General features: G+C 38.5%; 1 protein-coding gene across 3 annotated transcripts in view; it reads right to left on the reverse strand.

The window, feature by feature from the left end:
- Positions 1–19381, reverse strand: part of TRPC7 (transient receptor potential cation channel subfamily C member 7) — a 152914-nt gene that overhangs the window by 53638 nt on the left and 79895 nt on the right. For all 3 annotated transcript variants that reach the window (XM_008057579.1, XM_008057577.1, XM_008057575.1), the window contains one exon: positions 10883–11099. In XM_008057579.1, coding sequence (XP_008055770.1) covers positions 10883–11099 — 217 coding nt within the window. The remainder of the gene's footprint in view (positions 1–10882; positions 11100–19381) is intronic.

Below are 19381 nucleotides of genomic sequence, written 5' to 3' on the forward strand. Positions count from 1 at the left end.
AACAGATACATGAAGAAATGTTCAACCTCACTAGTCATCAAGGAGATGCAAATTAAAACTGCACTGAGATACCACATAACTCCAGTCAGAATGGCCATTATTAATAACTCAAAAAATAACAGATGCTGGAGAGGATGTGGCAAAAAGGGTATACTTCTACACTGTTGGTGGGAGTGTAAACTAGTACAGCGTCTGTGGAAATCAGTGTGGTGATCCCTAAAAGCTCTAAAAATTGACCTTCCATATGACCCCACAATCTCCCTACTGGGAATATACCCTGAAAAACTCAAATCACTCTATGAAAAAGATACCTGCACACGTATGTTTATCACAGCATTGTTCACAATAGCAAGATCATGGAATCAACCAAGCTGTCCATCAAAAGAGAACCGGATTTAAAAAATGTGGTACATATATATAACGTAATATTACACAGCCATAAAAAAAGAACAGAATTATGAATTTCATAGCAAACTGGGTGGAATTAAGGTTTATAATACTGAGTGATCTCTCACAGAAACAAAGATCTGATCTGAGTATCACATCTTCTCACTCATAAGTGGACCTTGAACAACTACCATAATACTATAAGAAAAGGATTGACAGTGGTGGGAAACTATGGAGGAAGGGGAAGGGAGGTGAGAATAACAGTAGTCAATATCTGTCTGGGGAAGGGAGACACACCTCATCAACAAGGGTACCTGCACAATGAATATTTGTATACCTAACCCTTAATTGTACCCCACAATTTTAAAATTAAAAACAATAATAAAAAATAAAATGCCAATAAATAAAAAGAAAACTCAGCTCTGCTCTGATGGGCAGAAGCAGCCTCCAAGTTATATAAGTTGGGGATCCTGTAGCTGGAGACACAGCTCTCTTATGGGATAATACTCTGACACCCAGGAAGAGAAATATGAGGACTCAGGAGGAAGTCATGGTTCAAGAGGTGCTAGTAGCAGTAACTTCACTGGCTCTAGTGAAAACACTGGAGTCTTCTACCTGTGATCCAGATGAGAAAATGAGGTAGGTGAGTGATTGGTGTCATAAATACTTTAAATATTTAATTTATAAACTTAACAAATGAATTTTTAAAAAAATGTCTAGTGTTAAAATGTTTAATCTAGCTAAACCATGAAGGATGTACTCAGGAGAACTGGGGTGGAATCTGAACTATGAAAGTTAGGCTACAGAACTCACTTGGTAACAGATTTAACTGTCCCTTCCCAACTTTAGTGCAAGTGACTCCACCAAATGAGCCTTTGGTCACATGCTTGCTGGTTGATTAAAAGTCCCAGGGAGGCATAGTGTGCTGTCCTTTCTCTACCCTTTGAATGAAATCTTTTAAAGATGGTGATGGAACAGGTCAGACTGTGAGAATCTCTGCAAAGATGAGTGTCCAAAAAGACTCTCTGTGTGAGTGGGTGTGCACTGGTGGGTGAGTGAAAGTCCATCTGAGGAGAGACTTGGGTTTGTACACCTGGGGCTCTCCTCCAGAGGTGACTGCAACCCCCTACTACCCGGAGATTGGCACTCCCAGTGTGCAGGATCATCTGCTGTTCTCGGGGCTCTCCTAAGAAGAGGCAGTGGAAAACAGCTGATCCTGGCCACCTGACACCTAGTCCACACCATCATCTGTGACAGCAGAGCACCACGAACCCCAGGATCATGGAGAAGGCAGGTCATGGAAAGCTGTAAAGGAGCCCCATCCCTGGTGAGGAAATGCCAACTGGCGCAATTTTCTCTGTCCCAGGACCAGGCAGAGACCTGCATTGTTCCTCCCAACTCCACCCAGCCTCCAACCTGGGACCTAGAGGTTACATCCTCATCAAATTTGGAGAGACAGATGACCCTCCCCCATGCTGGAACAGGTACAGACATGACAGATCTGAGTGGGAGATTTCACAGCAGCGGCAGCAAACTGGGTGAGTCCAGATCTGATCCACCTTCCTCCTTCAGTAGTCCATGGGGCATCTGACCCATGTTGAGAGCAATACTATCAGCTTGCACTGAGAGCAGAGGGGAGGGGCTGGAGACCAGAGCTGAAAGGAAGTTGAAGTTACAGGAATGGCCTCAGAGCAAGTTTTGGTTTTTTTTTTGTTTGTTTGTTTTGCTTGTTTTTTGTTTCAGTTTTTTCCCTCTTTCTTTCTTTCTTTCTTTCTTTCTTTCTTTCTTTCTTTCTTTCTTTCTGTTTTTGATTACATTTTTGTACTTGCTTTGTTTCTGTTATTTTAATGCTTTTTAAAATGACTTCCTGTTTGTATATGAATACTTTTGAGGGAGAGTACATCAATAGAAGGGTTTTTGTCAGTTTGTGTGTTTGTATTTGTCTGTATTCTAAAAAAACTTTTCTGTCTTTGTTTCTCTGTTCATTTGTTTGTTGGTATGCCTGTCTTTTTCCCTCTTCTTCTTCTCTCTTTCCACCTCTCTTGTCTTCTTCCTTCCTTTTCCCATTCTTTTCCATTTTCTTACTTTATTTTCCTTTCAGGGGGCAAACATATGCCCCCACTTCATGGACAGATTGTAAGGTGGTGGGAAATGGTTCCAGGGGGATCACACACCTGTCAACAGATACTGGGATCTGCAGATAGCTTCTGAATCACAGCTCCCCTCTCAATTAAATCTCAAAACTACAAAAAGTACAGTACTCCCTACCCCCAGTCCAGCTTCAGAATTGAAAAAAGCTGGAGGATCTATATAAGGAAGAATAGGAGATTGAACAAACAGAAGTAAAAGCTACCCCCCATCACTAAGCAATAGAATTAAGAAGAGTTTTAAAGGGAGGGGGGGAACAATCTATACAAATGAGGAAAAACCAAAGGAAGAATATGGGTCTCTTACAGATCCCTGGGAGGTCAACCACTGAGAATACAGACTTTGAAATACAAAGAAGAGTCCCCAGAATGACTGGTCTCAAACCACAAAGCCAGATATCAAGATATTAATAGAGTGAATAAATAGAAATAAAGAGAGACAAGAGGAAAGAATGAAGGAGTTGATAACTGAGATAACAGCAATAAAAAATACAGTGAATGCAATAAATAACAAACTGATAAGCATGGAAAACAGAATTAACCAAGCCAAAGACATAATCTCAGAGCTTGAAGATCAAAATATGGAACTAACTCAAATTGTTAAAAACATAGAAAAGAAGCTTAAAAAAACAGAACAAAGCCTCCAAGAGATGAGTGATTATTTCAGAAGGCTGAACCTAAGGTTAATTGGAATCCCTGAGGCAGATAGAGAGACAGAGACCACCCTGGAACAAACAGTCCATGAAATTATCCAAGAAAACTTCCCTCATCTCATCATTCAAACACAAGAGATTCAGAGAACCCCTACAAGATAACAAAATGAGAAGACCAACTCCTAGACACATAGTAATTCACCTACACAAAATAAGTATAAAAGAAAAAATCCTAAAGACAGCAAGAGAGAAAGGTCAGACTACCTATGGGGGAAGACCAATTAGAATCCTGCAGACTTATCTATAGAAACACTTCAGGCTAGGAGAGCTTGGAGCCCAATCTTCAAAGTTTTCAAAGATAAACAATTTCAACCACAATTACCTACTCAGCTAAGCTAAGCTTCATCAGTGATGGAGAATTAAAATCCTTCCCAGACATTCAATCTGCCTTCAGACAAACTCTACAAGAAACAATTTAATAAGTATTAATCACAGAAGAAAGGAAAAAAAGAATGACAACACCCTTCCCAAGAATGCAGGAAAAAGATTGAAAACAAACATGAATCAACCCAAAAAACAAAAGAAAGACAATAAGCAAACAAGCAAACAGTAGCAACAACACCAAACTCTATAAGAACTTTATGACAGGGATAAAACTCTCACATCTCAATTATTTGTCTGAATGTGAGTGGACTAAATGCACCACTGAAAAGAAATAGAATGGCAAAATAGATAAAATACCAAAAGGCAACAATATATTGTCTCCAAGAGATTCTTCTCACCAGAAAGGACACTAACAGACTCAAAGTAAAAGAATGGGAAACAAAATTTCAGGTGAATGGAACACAAAAGAAAGCAGGAGTCATGATCTTAATATCAGACAAAATGCCCTTTAAGCTATCAAAATATTTAAAAGATATGGAAGATCACTGTCTAATGATAAAAGGTTCAATCCATCAAGAAGAAATATCCATCCTAAACATTTTTGCACCCAACATAGGAGCACCTACTTTCATAAAGCAGCTTCTAGGTAAAACAAAAAAGGATATTGACTCTAACACTATCATATCTGGGGACTTAAATACCCCACTCACAACCCTAGACAGATTATCAAGACAAAAAATCAACAAGGAGATCTAGAACCTCAACATGATGCTTGACCAAATGGACTTAATTGATACCTAAAGAACACTCCACCCAGCAATCATGGAATATACATTCTACTCATCACCACATGGAATGTACTCTAAGATTGACTACATCCTCGGCCATAAATCAAGCATAAAACAATTCTATAAGATTGAAATGCTGCCATGCACCTTCTCAAACCGCAGCAGAATAAAAATAAATATCAACACTAATAAAGTTTCCCCCAAACCCACAAAGACATGGACACTAAACACCATGATGCTAAGCAACTCCTGGGTCAATGTGAAAATCAAAACAGAGATTAAAAGATACCTGGAAACAAATGAAAATGAAGGAACATCTTACTAAAACCTCTGGGATGCCATGAAATCAGTACTAAGAGGGGAATTCATATCTCTACAAACACACATGAAGAAAATGGAAAAATCATAAGTTAACAACCTGGTGGAGGCCATGACAATCTGGGGCTCAGCATGGGAACCAAATGAAGACACCCCCCTGGAAGGCAAAGCCCCAAAGGGGATCCATGTGTGTGGCAAGGCCCCACGGAAAGTCTTGAGGAAAGATCTGTATAGCTGCCCTGTGACTCATGGTCGCCTGATTATTCCCATTATATTGTTATGCTCCTGCCTTACAGGAATAATATGTTTCAATCTCCCTTGGAAAAGAATAATGTAACCAGAATTGGAGGGTACAATGTCTACAATGCCAGTAATAAAGCAGTCAATGTTTCAACATCGGCTGTGCCTCAGGAAACACAAATAAAAACAGGAGAGGTCTTGATGACCCAATCATCAATAGAACCAATTACTGTAACATCCACTGCAACAAAATGTACCTTTAACTGTATGGCAAATGAAACACTTAGAGATTCTCTATTAAAATTGTGGCATAAGGAATTAACAGAAACTGAGGTAAACACTGTTACAGATAACATAGATATAGTTAAACATCAGATTAGTCATAAGACCGGAACCCTCCAAAATAAAGCCCCTAAGCCCTTACCTACATTAGAACAGGACAACATGTGGGATATAATATTAATGGTAGAGTTTGGTGGGCCCCTGGGGTAGAAGCAGCATGCAAGATATATCGTGGCTTGATCCTCCTTTACCTTATACTGGAGCTTATGATGAAGACATGGTTAGGTGGGCTTGGGTAGATGGCAGATGTGTTAAATGGTACTCTCTGTCTCTCTGGGAAAGAATTAAACGTAGTAGCCCACCATGGTGTTTAATTCTAAAAGCATAGAAAATAAAAATCTGCTACAAAGTAAACCAATGGTATAAGAAAATTAAATGTAGCTATTATATAATAGAAGATTGTGAGAATAGATATAACTAGCGAAGCTTGATATATTTAGTATGATGACTTTTTGCTTTTTGTTTAGTTATAAGAATAAGTTAGGAATACCTAGAATAGACAAAGTGAACTTTGTGTGAATTTGCATATTATTGCTTTAATAGCTGATTGTCCTTTTTTACCTTTTATTTTCTTTATAGAAAATTATATATTTTCATGAAATAGGATGTTAAGTTTATAAGGTTAATAGTCCAGCAGGTGGTGGTAGTGATAACCACAAAAATTGGTTTTGGGTTTATGGGAAAGTTGTATTAATCATTGACTTTATAATAAATCTTGTAAGACATGAGAACATGCAGTGTTTGTGACAAAAGAATGAAATCATTTCATGATTGTATAACCACAAAAAATGATTAATTTATAGTTTACTATAAATAAATGCAACCTGGTATGTTTGATTGCCAGAATGCCTGAAAAAACTCTGGTCACGACTCCTCATTCCTTCGCCTCATCACACCTCATTCTCGGGTTCCCATGAACCCCCCGGAGCTAGCCTCCGGCAACAACCCATCAAATCACCTAAGAAAGCTGGAAAAGCAAGACCACAAAAATCCTAACTTCAGCAGAAGAATCCAGATCACCAAAATAAAAGCCCAAATTTGGGACATAGAAGACAAAAATATAATATAAAAAATCAACAAAACCAAAAACTTGTTCTTTGAAAGGATAAACAAGATTGATGGACTCCTAGCTAGACTGACCAAGGAAAAGAGAGAAAAAGCCCAAATAAACACAATCAGAAACACAAAACATGAAGTCACAACTGACCCTGAAGAAATACAAAAGATTATCAGAGACTACTAGGTATGATAGTATTGAAGCAAATTTGAAAACCTAAAGGAAATGGAGGACTTTCTGACATCACGCAACCTCCCCAGGTTGAAACAAGAAGAAATCGAGACCCTAAATAGATCAATAACAATCCAGGAAATTGGCTATGTCATAAGAAAACTACCTACAAAAAAAGCCTGGGACGAGATGGCTTTCCAGCAGAATTCTAAAAAACATACAAGGAGGAACTGATACCAATCCTATTGAAAGTATTCCAGGCAATTGAGAAAGATGGAACTCTCCCCAAATCATTTTATGAAGCTAACATCTCATTGATACCCAAACCAGGTAAAGATCCAACAAAGAAAAAGAACTACAGGCCAATATCCTTGACAAATATAGATACTAAAGTTCTCAACAAGATCCTAGCAAACCGTATCCAACAACACATCTCAAAAATCATCCACCACAACCAAGTAGGCTTATCTCCAGATGCAGGACTGGTTCAACATTTGTCAGATCATAAGTGTAATTAAATACATCAACAGATGTTCAAACAAATAGTATTCATGATTAGTATTTTCTGCATCCTTAGATGCAGAAAAACCTTTTGATAAAATCCAGCACCCCTTCTTGATAACCATTGAACATCTCGGCATTGATGGCACATACCTCAAAATAGTAAGATTCATCTAAGAGAAACTCACAGTAAACATGCTGCTAAACAGACAGAAATTGGAACAATTTTCCCTGAAAACCAGAAGAAGACAAGGATGCCCACTCTTACCCATTCTTTTCAACATAGTTTTGGAATTCCTAACTAGAGCAATCAGACAAGAGAAGGAGATTAGGAGTATCCAAATAGGATGACATGATTCTATACCTCAAAAACCCAAGAGAATCTGTCGAAAACCTCCTTGCACTGATAAAGGACTTTTGCAAAGTCTCAGGGTATAGAATAAATGTGTAAAAGACAGTCACATTTCTATATACCTACAATAAACAAAGAGAAACCCAAATAAAAAGCACAATCCCATTCACAATAACAACAACAACAACAAAAGAAATACCTTGGCATCTTCTTAACCAGACACGTGAAAGACCTTTACAACAAAAGTTACAGAACACTGCCCAAAGAAATCAAAGATGACACAAACAAGTGGAAAAATATTCCATGCTCATGGATTGGAAAAATCAACATTTTTAAGATGTCCATTCTACCCAAGGCAATCTACAGTTTAACGCAATACCCATTAAATTACCAGCAGCATTCTTCTCAGACCTGAAAACAACAATACAGGAATTCATATGGAGACATAAACAACCATGAATAGCCAAAACAATTCTAAGCAAAAACAAACAACAACAACAACAAAACAAAGTGGGAAGTATCACACTCCCAGACTTTAAACTTCATTATAAAGCTACAATAATCAAAACAACCTGATTTTGGTACAAGAACAGACATATAGACCAATGGAACAGGATAGAGATTCCAGAAGCAAAACCTCAATTTCTCTACCAACTCATCTTCGACAAAGCCTCTGCCACCAATCACTGGGAAGAGGAGAACCTATTCAGTAAATAGTGCTGGGAAAACTGGCTGACCACATGCATAAGATTAAAACAAGAACCCTACCTATCACCATACACAAAAATCAACTCTAAATGGATCAGAGACCTGAATGTAAAGCCTCAAACTATGAGAAACTTAAAAAATGCAAGAGATACCCTTATGGAAACTGGAACTGGCAACCAATTCCAAAACCCCAAGTGCCCATGCCATAGAGAAAAGAAAGACAAGTGGGACCTCATCAAACCGACAAGCAAAGTCAAATAAACCATCAAGAGAGCAGTGAGACAACCCACAGACTGGGAAAAAATATTTGCCAACTATATATCTGGCAAAGGCCTAACGTCTAGGATCTACAAGGACCTCAAATGTGCCAAAAAGAAAAAAACACACGGCTCTTTACAAAGTGGGCAAGAGATATGAGTAGATAATTCTTGGGTTTTTGTTTTTGTTTCTTGTTGTTTTTAAGTCTGAGTCTCACTCTTTTGCCCAGGCTGGAGTACAGTGGCACACTTACATCCACCGCAGTCTCGACCGCTGGGCTCAGGCGATCCTTCCACCTCAGCCTTCCAATTAGCTGGAACTACAGGCAGGCACTACCATGCCTGGCTTATTATTTGATTTATTGTAGAGATGAGGTCTCACCATGTTGCTCAGGCTGGTCTTGAACCCCTGAGCTCAGGCAGTCCTTGCATCTCGACCTCCCAAAGTGCTAGGATTACAGGATTAAGCCAATACGACCAACCTAGACACTTCTTAAAAGAAGACATACGAGCAACCAACAGATACATGAAAAAGTGCTCAGTATCACTAGTCATCAAAGAAATGCAAATTAAACCACACTGAGATGCCACCTAACTCCAGTCAGGATGGCTATCATCAATAACTCAAAAAACAACAGATGCTGGAGAGTATGCAGCGAAAAGGGAACATTTCTATGCTGTTGGTGGGAGTGTAAACTAGTAAAACCCTGTGAAAAAAAGCTTGATGATTCCTAAAAGATCTAAAAATTGACCTTCCATACAACTCCACAGTCCCCCTACTGGGAATATACTTGGAGGAACTCAAATCACTCTATGAAGAAGATACCTGTACATGCATGTTTATTGCAGCATTGTTCACATAGCAAAAACATGGAACCAACCATGCTGCCCATCAAAAGAGGACTAGATTTAAAAAAATGTGGTACATATACACAATGGAATAATACACAGCCATAAAGAAGGACAAAATATGAGCTTCACAGCAACTTGGATGGACTTAGACTCTATAATACTGAGTGATCTATAAAAGAAGTAAAGAACTGAGTATCACATGTTCTCATTCATAAGCAGACCTTGAGCAATTATACTGCAACAATTATACTGTAATTATTATAATATATATGATTATATAATATATATTATACTATAATAGTATTATAAGAAAAGGATTGGCAGTAATGGGAAACTGCCAGGGGGTAGGGGCACGGGATTGGCAGTAGTAAGAATCTGCTGGGGGAGGAGGGGCACACCTTATCAACAAGGATACCTGCATCATGAACATTTGTATACCTAACCCTGAATTGTACCCTACTTCTTTAAAATACAAAATTAAAAAAAAAAGAAATCTTTCTTCTCATCTCTCATCTCCCTCTGCCTATTTAGAGATCCAGCTTAGAGACTATTTTCTCAATTGTTCTCAGCTTGGGCATCCACAGGAGGTCCTCTAGAGTTTCAGCTATTGTAGAACTCTTAGGCTATATTATTTAATTAGCACAGGCCATATGTTGGGTTATCTTTTCAAGTATTTGGTCTACTGTGATTTTTTTGATTGACAGCACAAACACTGACCCTGAACACATTTTGATGTAGTATTAATGAACATAAACATAATTAAAACTATACCAATATTGAATTTGTATCAAGAAAGCAAAATCTGGGGTGAACACCATTAAGCCAATTTAATTAATTGGTCAAATCTTGATACTTTATAGTTAAATTTTTTCAGTCTTTTTATCTTTGTTTTACTCAATATGGTCCGATGAAATTCAAAAATTTTGATGTACAATTTAAGATTTTGCTCATTTACAATATCACTTTTGCAATTTTTTATCTTTTAGCCAATCAATTTTGCAGCTTTCAGTGTTAGAAAAATCTGTAACACATTTTGACATGTTTAATTTTAGCAACTGCAATTTTTATTTTTTAATTTTTTTCCTTATCCCCACTAGGAATAGTTCTTTTGAATTGTGTAAAAGACAGGTAGGTCTTTCTAGTTAATCAGTAAGGAAATTGGGAACAATTTCCCTGGCAATTTCAGTGGCAGGCCATGACAGCACAAAATATCACACCAAAGAAGAATTTCACGGTCTATTAATACACTCACACAAATAATAAGAAAATGTTATTTCTCTAACTTTTTAGATTTACATTTATTATTACAATTCGAATTCATCATCAGTATTCAATGATAAATATCTTCTAAGTTATGAAGTTTTATACCCTTTTTAGAAGCAGAACTTGATTTCTGAAGGCTTCCAGATTATATTTAGAAGATTGAAATAATGTTTCCGATGTGAAACCACTTTCAATACATATGTAATGAATGTTCAATATATGTACTTAATAAACTTCCCCCAGATATTTTCTTTTAAAGTTGAGATTTATATTACGGGTATCTGCATCTTAAATGCCAGCACATACAGAAGCTGACTTTGACTTCCTCGTTAGTTGTCCACTTACCATTTTGTCTTCCAAGAGTATACTGAAGAGGATAGGAAGAAGTTCACAAGTTGGAGTTTAATAATGTCCTACTATAACTAGGAAAGTAGAGAATAAAAGATAGAGCAACTTGCTTACCTAAGACCCACTTCATGATGAGCATTTCTGTCCAGGAGAACTGTGTGGTTTTCACTCTGAATATCTGTTTTGGGTAGTCTGTGAAGGTTTCATTTGGCAGGGTTTTAACACCTTCAAATCGGTCCGAAGCATTCACAACTAACAATCCCAGGAAGATTGTAAAAGAAACTGCATGGGCTACAAACTTCATGAACGGGCTCCTCAGGGTTCGTCCTAGCTGGAAACAAAATGTGTACAAGGCTGTTGAATTAGCATCTTTAGGTGGATGCAGGTCTCTTTTAAAACATTGCTTTCACCAAAGTTTAACCAGAGAATTCTCCATCTTGGACAGAAACTGCTGACTGAACCCAGACAACATTTTGTCTTGCACTTTTATGTGAGATGCTGTTTGACCAAATTTATTTCCTACAAATTCTTTTTTTTTTCCTATTGAGAAGACTCAGTGGGAGGGGTTAAGAGAAGTTAAAAGAACACACTGACATAATGATCATGTTACATATGATTGCAAGTATACTCCCAACTACATGCGTATGAATTTGAGAAAATTTATCTGAGAAAATAATGTCTGAATAAAGTTCACAATTAAACTTGAATATGTTCGGTTGCTGTTTTATCTGTTTACTTGGGCTTTATGCTTAGATTATTTGTTTTTAACCTTTCTTGTATCTTGAGAAATGTATTTAAAGCTATGCATTTCCTGATAGGTACTGCTTTAGCTGTATTTGCCTATATTTTATCTTGTAGCATTTTCATTGATATTCAGTTATGAATATTTTATAATTTCTGTTTGTATTTCATTTTTAACTCCAAGGTTATTTAATTTCCAGACATATAAAACTTTTTTTTCTTCCCTGCTTTTAAAAATTCTAATTTTTTGGCAGCACCTTTACAGAACACAGCCTCTGTGATACTATCCTAAAATTTATTGGGGTTTTCCTTTTGGCCTAGTGCATAGTTAATTTGTATAATTGCTCTGCATGAGACTGAAATGGTTCAAAGAAGCCCTACTAGGGAGCAAGTGTTAGTTACATATTTTCTATCTTATGATACCTCCATTTAGAAGGCATTTGGATCTTTGAGGACAGAATTGTGGGCTACACATTGAATCCTTGCTGACCGCTGTTAATGAATTCACTTGTGACTCTTCTAGGTCACTGTCCTTGCCCTCAGTGAAGCACCAAGCCTTACCCCTTGTCCAGGTATGATAATAAGACAAGAGCAAAGAGAAAAGTCTTTTCTGAAGCTCAGTTCCTTCTCCACTGGTTACTCAGTTGTAACCAGTGATTGATTACTTGACATTCACATTCAGTCTCATTCAAGAGTCCTAGAGTGAATGTTATCCAAGGGATAGCATATTGGTTTAACCGAAGATCAATTACAAGGGTTTCTTTAGGTAAAATTTCCCTAACTATGACTATGTTCAACATAACATTTATAAAACAGATGACTTGATAACGTGCTTCAGTATGGTAATCATCTACTGTAATTATTCTAGTTATTAGTATAACATAATTTATTATGATTCTAACACCATAAAACCCATCTATTGAAATAATTTTTATCTTTTTAAAAAAATCCTACATCACAGGTCTGGTCACTGGAAATCCCTGTTAGGTTTAGAATTCACCTGCATTCACCTGCATATCATCATATGACACTAAGAATAACTTTAGAACTGTAAATAGATGTTTACCTGAAAACCATAGACCAACAGATATATTACAATAATATCTCTATATAGTGTTTAACTTTATTATTTACAAATATAGAGACAGTAGATTATTTTTGGCAATAAGCAGATGTGCTAATTTCGGAACACAAAGATTAAATGTAAGGACAAATAAAATATCTCCTATGATTTCAGTAGAAAACTGAATTAAACCATGCCTCATTTTGATTTGTGTATTATTAAATAGCTAGTTTGAATCTTTTAGCATTTTAGCTAATGGTGTGACCTTGGAGTCCCATTTTCCAACCAGGACCTTGGAATATTTCAGTGTATTCAGGAGACATCCTTGGATAGTTATCATATTGTTTCTTGTCACTGTGTCCTGACTGAGGTGGCAATGAGAGATAAGGGAAGATGGAGAATGACCAAGGGAGGAGAGTGGAGAGTGGGGAGAGAGCAAGGGATCCCAGATCTTGTGTATCCCAGCAAGGTCACAGGAATGCCAGAAAAAGATGTGGAACTCTGAGATAGACACAACTCTTAAGGGTTGTTGGCCAATTTTTCCCCCGATCCTTTATCTGTGGGCTCGATCTGTGTCTTCTGGTGACCACCTGGATGAGGATATGGGTATTACCTCTATATCTTCTCACCCAGTAAGGTACCTGATTGCCAGAATTGTAGACAACTGCACCCAAGCTGGCCATGGGATTCCCCAGAAGACCTAGTTTTAGAAATTTAATGTTCTCTTTGACCTCCTTCAAGTTCATATCTTCTGAAAGAAGACATGTCTTTAAAATTATTATATTTACCATAAACCATAATAAAAAATCCTGATAATGTTCCTTGGCGATTTAGGAGGTTACCCTGGGCTCAGTTCCCACTTGATCTGGGTCATGGGGAGGAAAAGTGAGGTTAGAAATTGGTATTCTTTTCCTATTCTTCTGGGTTTGAATGCATCTTTTTATCTGGTAAAACTTTGATAAAGGTCAAATGAGATCAAGTCCTTTCAATGCTTTTCTTTTTCTTTTCTTTAGTTGTGAAATTCCCTGACCCACACAGATAATTTTTGAAGCAAATTACCCTTGGAGAAAACTTCCTCCTTTCACAAGGCCACCAGATGAATAAAAAGAAAGAAAAGTCACCCAATATATGCCAGCAGCTGTTAGCTGCAGAACCATCAAAGCTGGATCAGGTAACAACTTTAGGTCTAAAAAGAGATGGTAAGGCTTCAAGAGATGTAGGTCTTGCCTGCAGAACTGAGGAGTCTGAAAACCTGGGCTGAAAACTTCCTAGCCACTATTCTTGTGCTTTGGAAAATATATGAATGTGAGAGCAACTGAGTAGTGTCTGGGAATTAGCTCTAAACGAATTGCTTTCATGGACTCTCAGGGATGGGCATCTGCTTTTACTGGTCTGCACAACTCTGTGTTCCATGCTGCCAGGCTCTAGGCCTTACCCACAGGTGTAAGCACCTAGCTGAAACCTCGTGGCCTGTGTGTCTCCACATTTTAAATAAGGTGGGCCTATGACCTTGATTGTGGCAGATCATGCAAAGAATACTTCTGGCATCTCTTCCTAGTTTTGTCCCCCTCACTGAATACCACACTCACTTCCTACCAGATGCTGTGGTCTCAAGCAAGAGCTCAAGCAAGTTTACAAGTAAAGAAGCTGAATGAAGGCAAACTTGGATCAATAATTTTTAAAAATCCATGCACATCTTTAAGGTTGAGTAATTTTGAAATGTTAGAGAAATTCTAGCTAAATTAGTGGCAGATTCCTCAAGAGATGCTCTCCCAAATTCTTATTCAAAATGTCTAACCTAAGGGCTCAGGAATTTCCCCTTTTTGATGGGGAGGGGAGAGGTTTCCACTCAGTGTCTCTAATCCAGGTGTTCTCACATTGCAGTGTGAATCCAGAGTTTGTCCTGGGGGCCGAAGAGGTACTGAGTGATAGTGGGATTTATAAGACAGGGCTTCTAATGAAAGAAAAGGAAGGGGTAGAATTTGTCATATGGTGGTTTCGACTGCTTCTTTCTAGAAAAGTCCTGCCAACTCTAAAGAACTGAATCAAGTTCATCCCAAGGTCAGCTAGTCAGCAGCAAAAATGTTCACATTAGTCATCGAAGGTTGTGATAGTGCTGATGTAACTAGAGGTATGTTTGTGTGTGACTCTGTGTGTGTGTGTGTGTGTGTGTGTGTGTGTGTGTGTGTGTGTGTGTGTGTACACATGGAGTGGTTATGGTCTGCTCTCTAGAGCAAGAGATCCTAGGTTTAAATCACATCTTACCGTTTTCTTGGCAATTTATTTAATCCTTTAGTGTTTCAGTTTTTATTCTGTAAAATGGAGATAAAAGTAGAACCTAAAGCATAGGGCTGATATAAGTGATGAATTATTTAATATGCACAAAGCAGTTAGAACAGTGCCTGGCACATAGGAAATACTCAATATGTGGCACTGGAGGGACTCAGGGAATTCTATTATGGGTAAACATCAAAGAAATTTGACAGAAAGGTGGACCTACACAGAGTCTTCCGTATTTTTGCCATGTGTCTGTTTGGGGCACTAACTATGTGCAACCTGATGCTGGGGCACTGGAGGTGACGGAGATAAAACAAGCTATAAGATTTGGTCCTTCCCTTCAAAGTTGCTGAGTTTTGAGGGGAAGAGACAGGCTAAAAACTGTGATAGGAAATAGATGGAGAGATGGGGAGGACTGTTGCAAGGTTCAGACTGGGCTAAATAAAAAAGTGATGAGCTTCCGACACTCTTAAGTCCTGTCACTGCAGGGTAACAGGGGCTGGACTAGCCTTGTGGACTTGGGGACAGAAGCACTGGTAACATAAACGCATCAATGCTCTATTTCCTGACATAGATTTCCCTTTCATGGCAATGTTTCTGAAATTGTACCATGATTTTCTTTAATATAGTTGAGCTCTCCGATAGACATAAATGCAGGGAAAACAGAGGCCTTTGGAGGCACTATCCTCTACCGGTTGGCCCCTGGACCACATGGCTTGAGGACTCCTGTTTCAGATCATTTCAGCTTGGTAAGGCAAAACAGAGCGCTTCCAAAGCTGCTCATTCACTTTTGCATTCCTCACTGGATGTTCCTGTTTGGTGGAGAGGGGGTAATGACTGATGATGTGCTATTTCTCTAAGCAAGAGTTATGTGGCAGTGAGGACTGATAGGTTGCACACTATAAAAAACATCAAGTTGGATTCTAAAGTTGTTTAAAGATCTCCCTGCCTGAGTACTGGGATTAATTTTAAGGATAATTGAACAGTGAAGGTTAACAGGTAATGGAGGAGATCAGTTTCTCCTCTAAGACTTTTATAGTTGAAACTTGTGCAGTTCCTCAGTATTTTCATGATGCTGACTTTCTGTCCCAATCCACCTGCTATAGAGACATTGTTTGAACCTTTGCGGATGACCTAGTCATCATTCTGAGATGTTGAACATGCAAATAATTCAACTTATGAGCCAGATTGGGATAGCAAAGGATGGAAAATGGTCTAATTAGCCATGAAGGTCCTTTGGCATTGGAGACCTTGTTGAGAAGATAAAGAATTCTCTAGGAAAAGACCTTACTGGCCTGAATCCATGTGAATAAGGACTCACCAGTCTTCCAGTGTATTGCTTGACCTCAACCATGTTGGTGATGACAATAAAAAATGATAAACAAAATCACTGTTCTTTTTCTTGACCCTGATAAACCTGTCCCATGCTCCAGGCCTGCATTTACCACCATAAGTACCCATCTGTGACTTGGTTCCCCTCTTCAACTAACATATTACTATGCTGAGCTTCTGTTGACACCTTTAGCCTTACATTTTCCTCATTTAACTATTTTTCTTTTTCTTTTCTTTTCTTTCTTTTTTTTTTTGTTGAGTAAGAGTCTCACTCTGTCGCCCAGGTTGGAGTGCAGTGGTATGCTCACAGCCACCGCTGCCTCGACCCTCTGGGCTCAGGTGATCCTTCCACCTCAGCCTTCCAAGTGCCTGGAACCACAGGCGTGCACCACTGTGACTGGCTAATTTTTTGACTTACTGTAGAGACAAGGTCTCACCAAGTTGCCCAGACTGGTCTCGAACCCCTGGGCTCAGGCAACCCTCCTGCCCCCACCTCCCAAAGTGCTGGGATTATAGGCATGAGCCATTGCACCCAGCTATTTAACTGTTTTTCTTAGGGACCCTCAGAAACTTAAAATAATGTAAAAATAGAATTGGCAGTCTTGGGAATTCAATAGGAGAGAGATGATGAGTTCATATTGGCAGGCATATCAAGGAATTTTAATGTTCCTAATAGTCTATAAGTTAGGACAGCAACTATTAGGAAGTAAATGCACCACTGGATTGGAAACAGAAATCTGAACATTTGCTAGACATTGATGGACATTTGTCAGTTGAGGAAGTTTGGCAGTGACATTTTACAAATACATTTATAAAAGAATATCCAGTTCTAATTTCCTAGAAAGAGGTGTAATAATATTATTAGACATGAAATCCCTGGAATGACATTGACATTTCTATGGAATTACAGGCATAAATACAAAAGCAGTGATTCCATGGGAGGAGGGCTACTAGCCCATTAACAGACTTCTCCATCATGCCCTCCTTGTAAGAGGACATAGTATTTTGGGCATCAGGAGCCCTTAGTGAAGGCTGTTTTTGTCACATGGCTGATGTGACCTCTCTGTAATCCCTGTAATATCTCTGTCAGACATGAAAAGATTTCTTTCTAAATGGTAAAAGGAAAGACTAAAAAAACTTGACTGTTTTATCTGTTCTTTGGCTGCCTCAGAGCAAGTTCGACAACTCTTGAATGGGAAAATCTTTCCTTGTAATGTTTGGTACCACCAAGAGTCATCTCACACCACAGACTAATACTTGTCACTCAGTTATTGACATAACTTCCATTGCTTTGAGATCAGACTTGGAATCTAGAAAGTGTACAGAAGTGACAAGTGGCATAATGGTCAGCTCATGGTTTTTGCTTTTTTTTTTGTCTTACTGGAATTTCCGGGAGCACTGGTATCAATCAGATACGTACTTGGATAGAGGAGAGGAAAGCCCGGTTACAGGCCAAACTTTCCTGCAATCACTTCTTCTAGAACATAAGATTCCTGGAATGACATAGGCTCCAGAGTGTTCCAGAAGAATGATATAGGTCTGACCCCTATGTTCCATGGTGCTATTAGCTTCCTGGATTTACTGGGCCTAAGAAATTTTAGAATTCCCTCTTTGCAACCACACAGGCTTTTTATGGGATCACATCTGCATATTTACTAAGATTCTTCTCAGACCTATTAAAAATCTTAAAAAACAAAATAGAAACTGGTATGCCATTTCATTCTGAATCTTTTCTCAGGTCACCAGGCAGTCAGAAGCAGACCAATTTGCGAGTATTGGCTAGTCCCAGTCTCCTGAAAGCTGTCACATTTGACTTTGCAGCAAAAATGAGGATTGGTGGAATTTTCTCCACCAAGTTGTTGTTATTTTGATAATTTAGCAGCCTAGAATTTGCTCTGGGGCTCAGAGATAGTTGAGGCAAGTGTCCCTATCCATTGAGGGTCTGGGTGAAGGCAAAGATCCAATTTGCAATACAAACTAGATAATTTCAGCATCAAAATGTGCCAAAAACCAATAAGCAGCTTCAAGCCAGCTTTAAATATGATTAGTTTTCTCACTCACTACTTTTTCAGCTCATAGTGAAGGACAGAAAAACATTGTCTTCATATATATATATATTTTTTTTTTTAAATTTTTTAATTTTTTAGAAATTCTGATTTAAAAGTACCTGGCATAAGAGACTGCCATAGAAACAAAATCCTCAATAGACATAAAGTTGAATACTATAAATATTTAGTATGTGGGCTTTCATTTTTAATACTATTCTTCAGAATAAGGAGTTTGGGACTTGACCTCTCTCTGTGACCCTGCACCTACTCTGAGATAGTCAGTTCATTGCCTGCCTGATTAGGTGACCTCATCAGCAGCCCCATAGTCTTGGGCTCATTATTCTGGTATGAGTTCCCCCTGAGTGGAGATGACAAGAGGGTCGGTTCACGGGTGATACTTTTATTAACTGCATTAGCTGATCAAACTCCTTGTGGAACTAATCTCCCTGTACTCATGTTTTTTCTATTGAATGTATTGCTTTTTAAATATATCACTAGGTAAATGCAGCTTTGGAACTGTTAATGACAATCTTATGCCCATGAAACACATTTCAAAATTTCTGCATGGCTTGGTCTTAAAGGCTCTAACTGTTGCCTGAAGCTGGAGTTGTTGATGCTTTCTGTGGCTTTGGCCCAATGGGCTGTGGGGATGGTGGAGCAGGTGGTGGGGCAGCTTGGCACCTGCAGGTCCTACTCTTCCCGTCACCAGCGGGCACTCACCACTGTCCCTCAGGGAAAGGACCCAGTCCTGTACCTCTCAATCTCTTCTTTCCTTTCCTTTGGCTTTTCCTTCTTGTAACCCAATTCACTGCCCATATGGGCTAGAAACCCATCAAAGAGGAGGAAAACCAGGAAGATGTTGCGATGGGTCTGAAGTGCCCTGGCGTGAGCTGTGTTTGACTCTCTGTCTTTTAGTTATTTCTCCTTTCTGAACCTACTTCATGAAGCATAGACGTCACAATGGAATTGAGGCTGTGAAATGGGATATTCCACGAAAGAGTCTCAGTAAAGATAAAGTACTCAAATGTTGGCTATTACTGTGACCATGATTATAATTATTATCCTATGGTTTGGAGGACATGCTTAGAGCACTGCATAATTAGAAGAGGAAAAGAGAAAGTGCCTTTATTCTCTCTCTAGTCTACTACGGGT

The sequence above is a fragment of the Carlito syrichta genome, unplaced genomic scaffold (assembly GCF_000164805.1).
Source record: "Carlito syrichta isolate Samal-C Ts95f unplaced genomic scaffold, Tarsius_syrichta-2.0.1 Scaffold303061, whole genome shotgun sequence".
Lineage (NCBI taxonomy): Eukaryota > Metazoa > Chordata > Mammalia > Primates > Tarsiidae > Carlito > Carlito syrichta.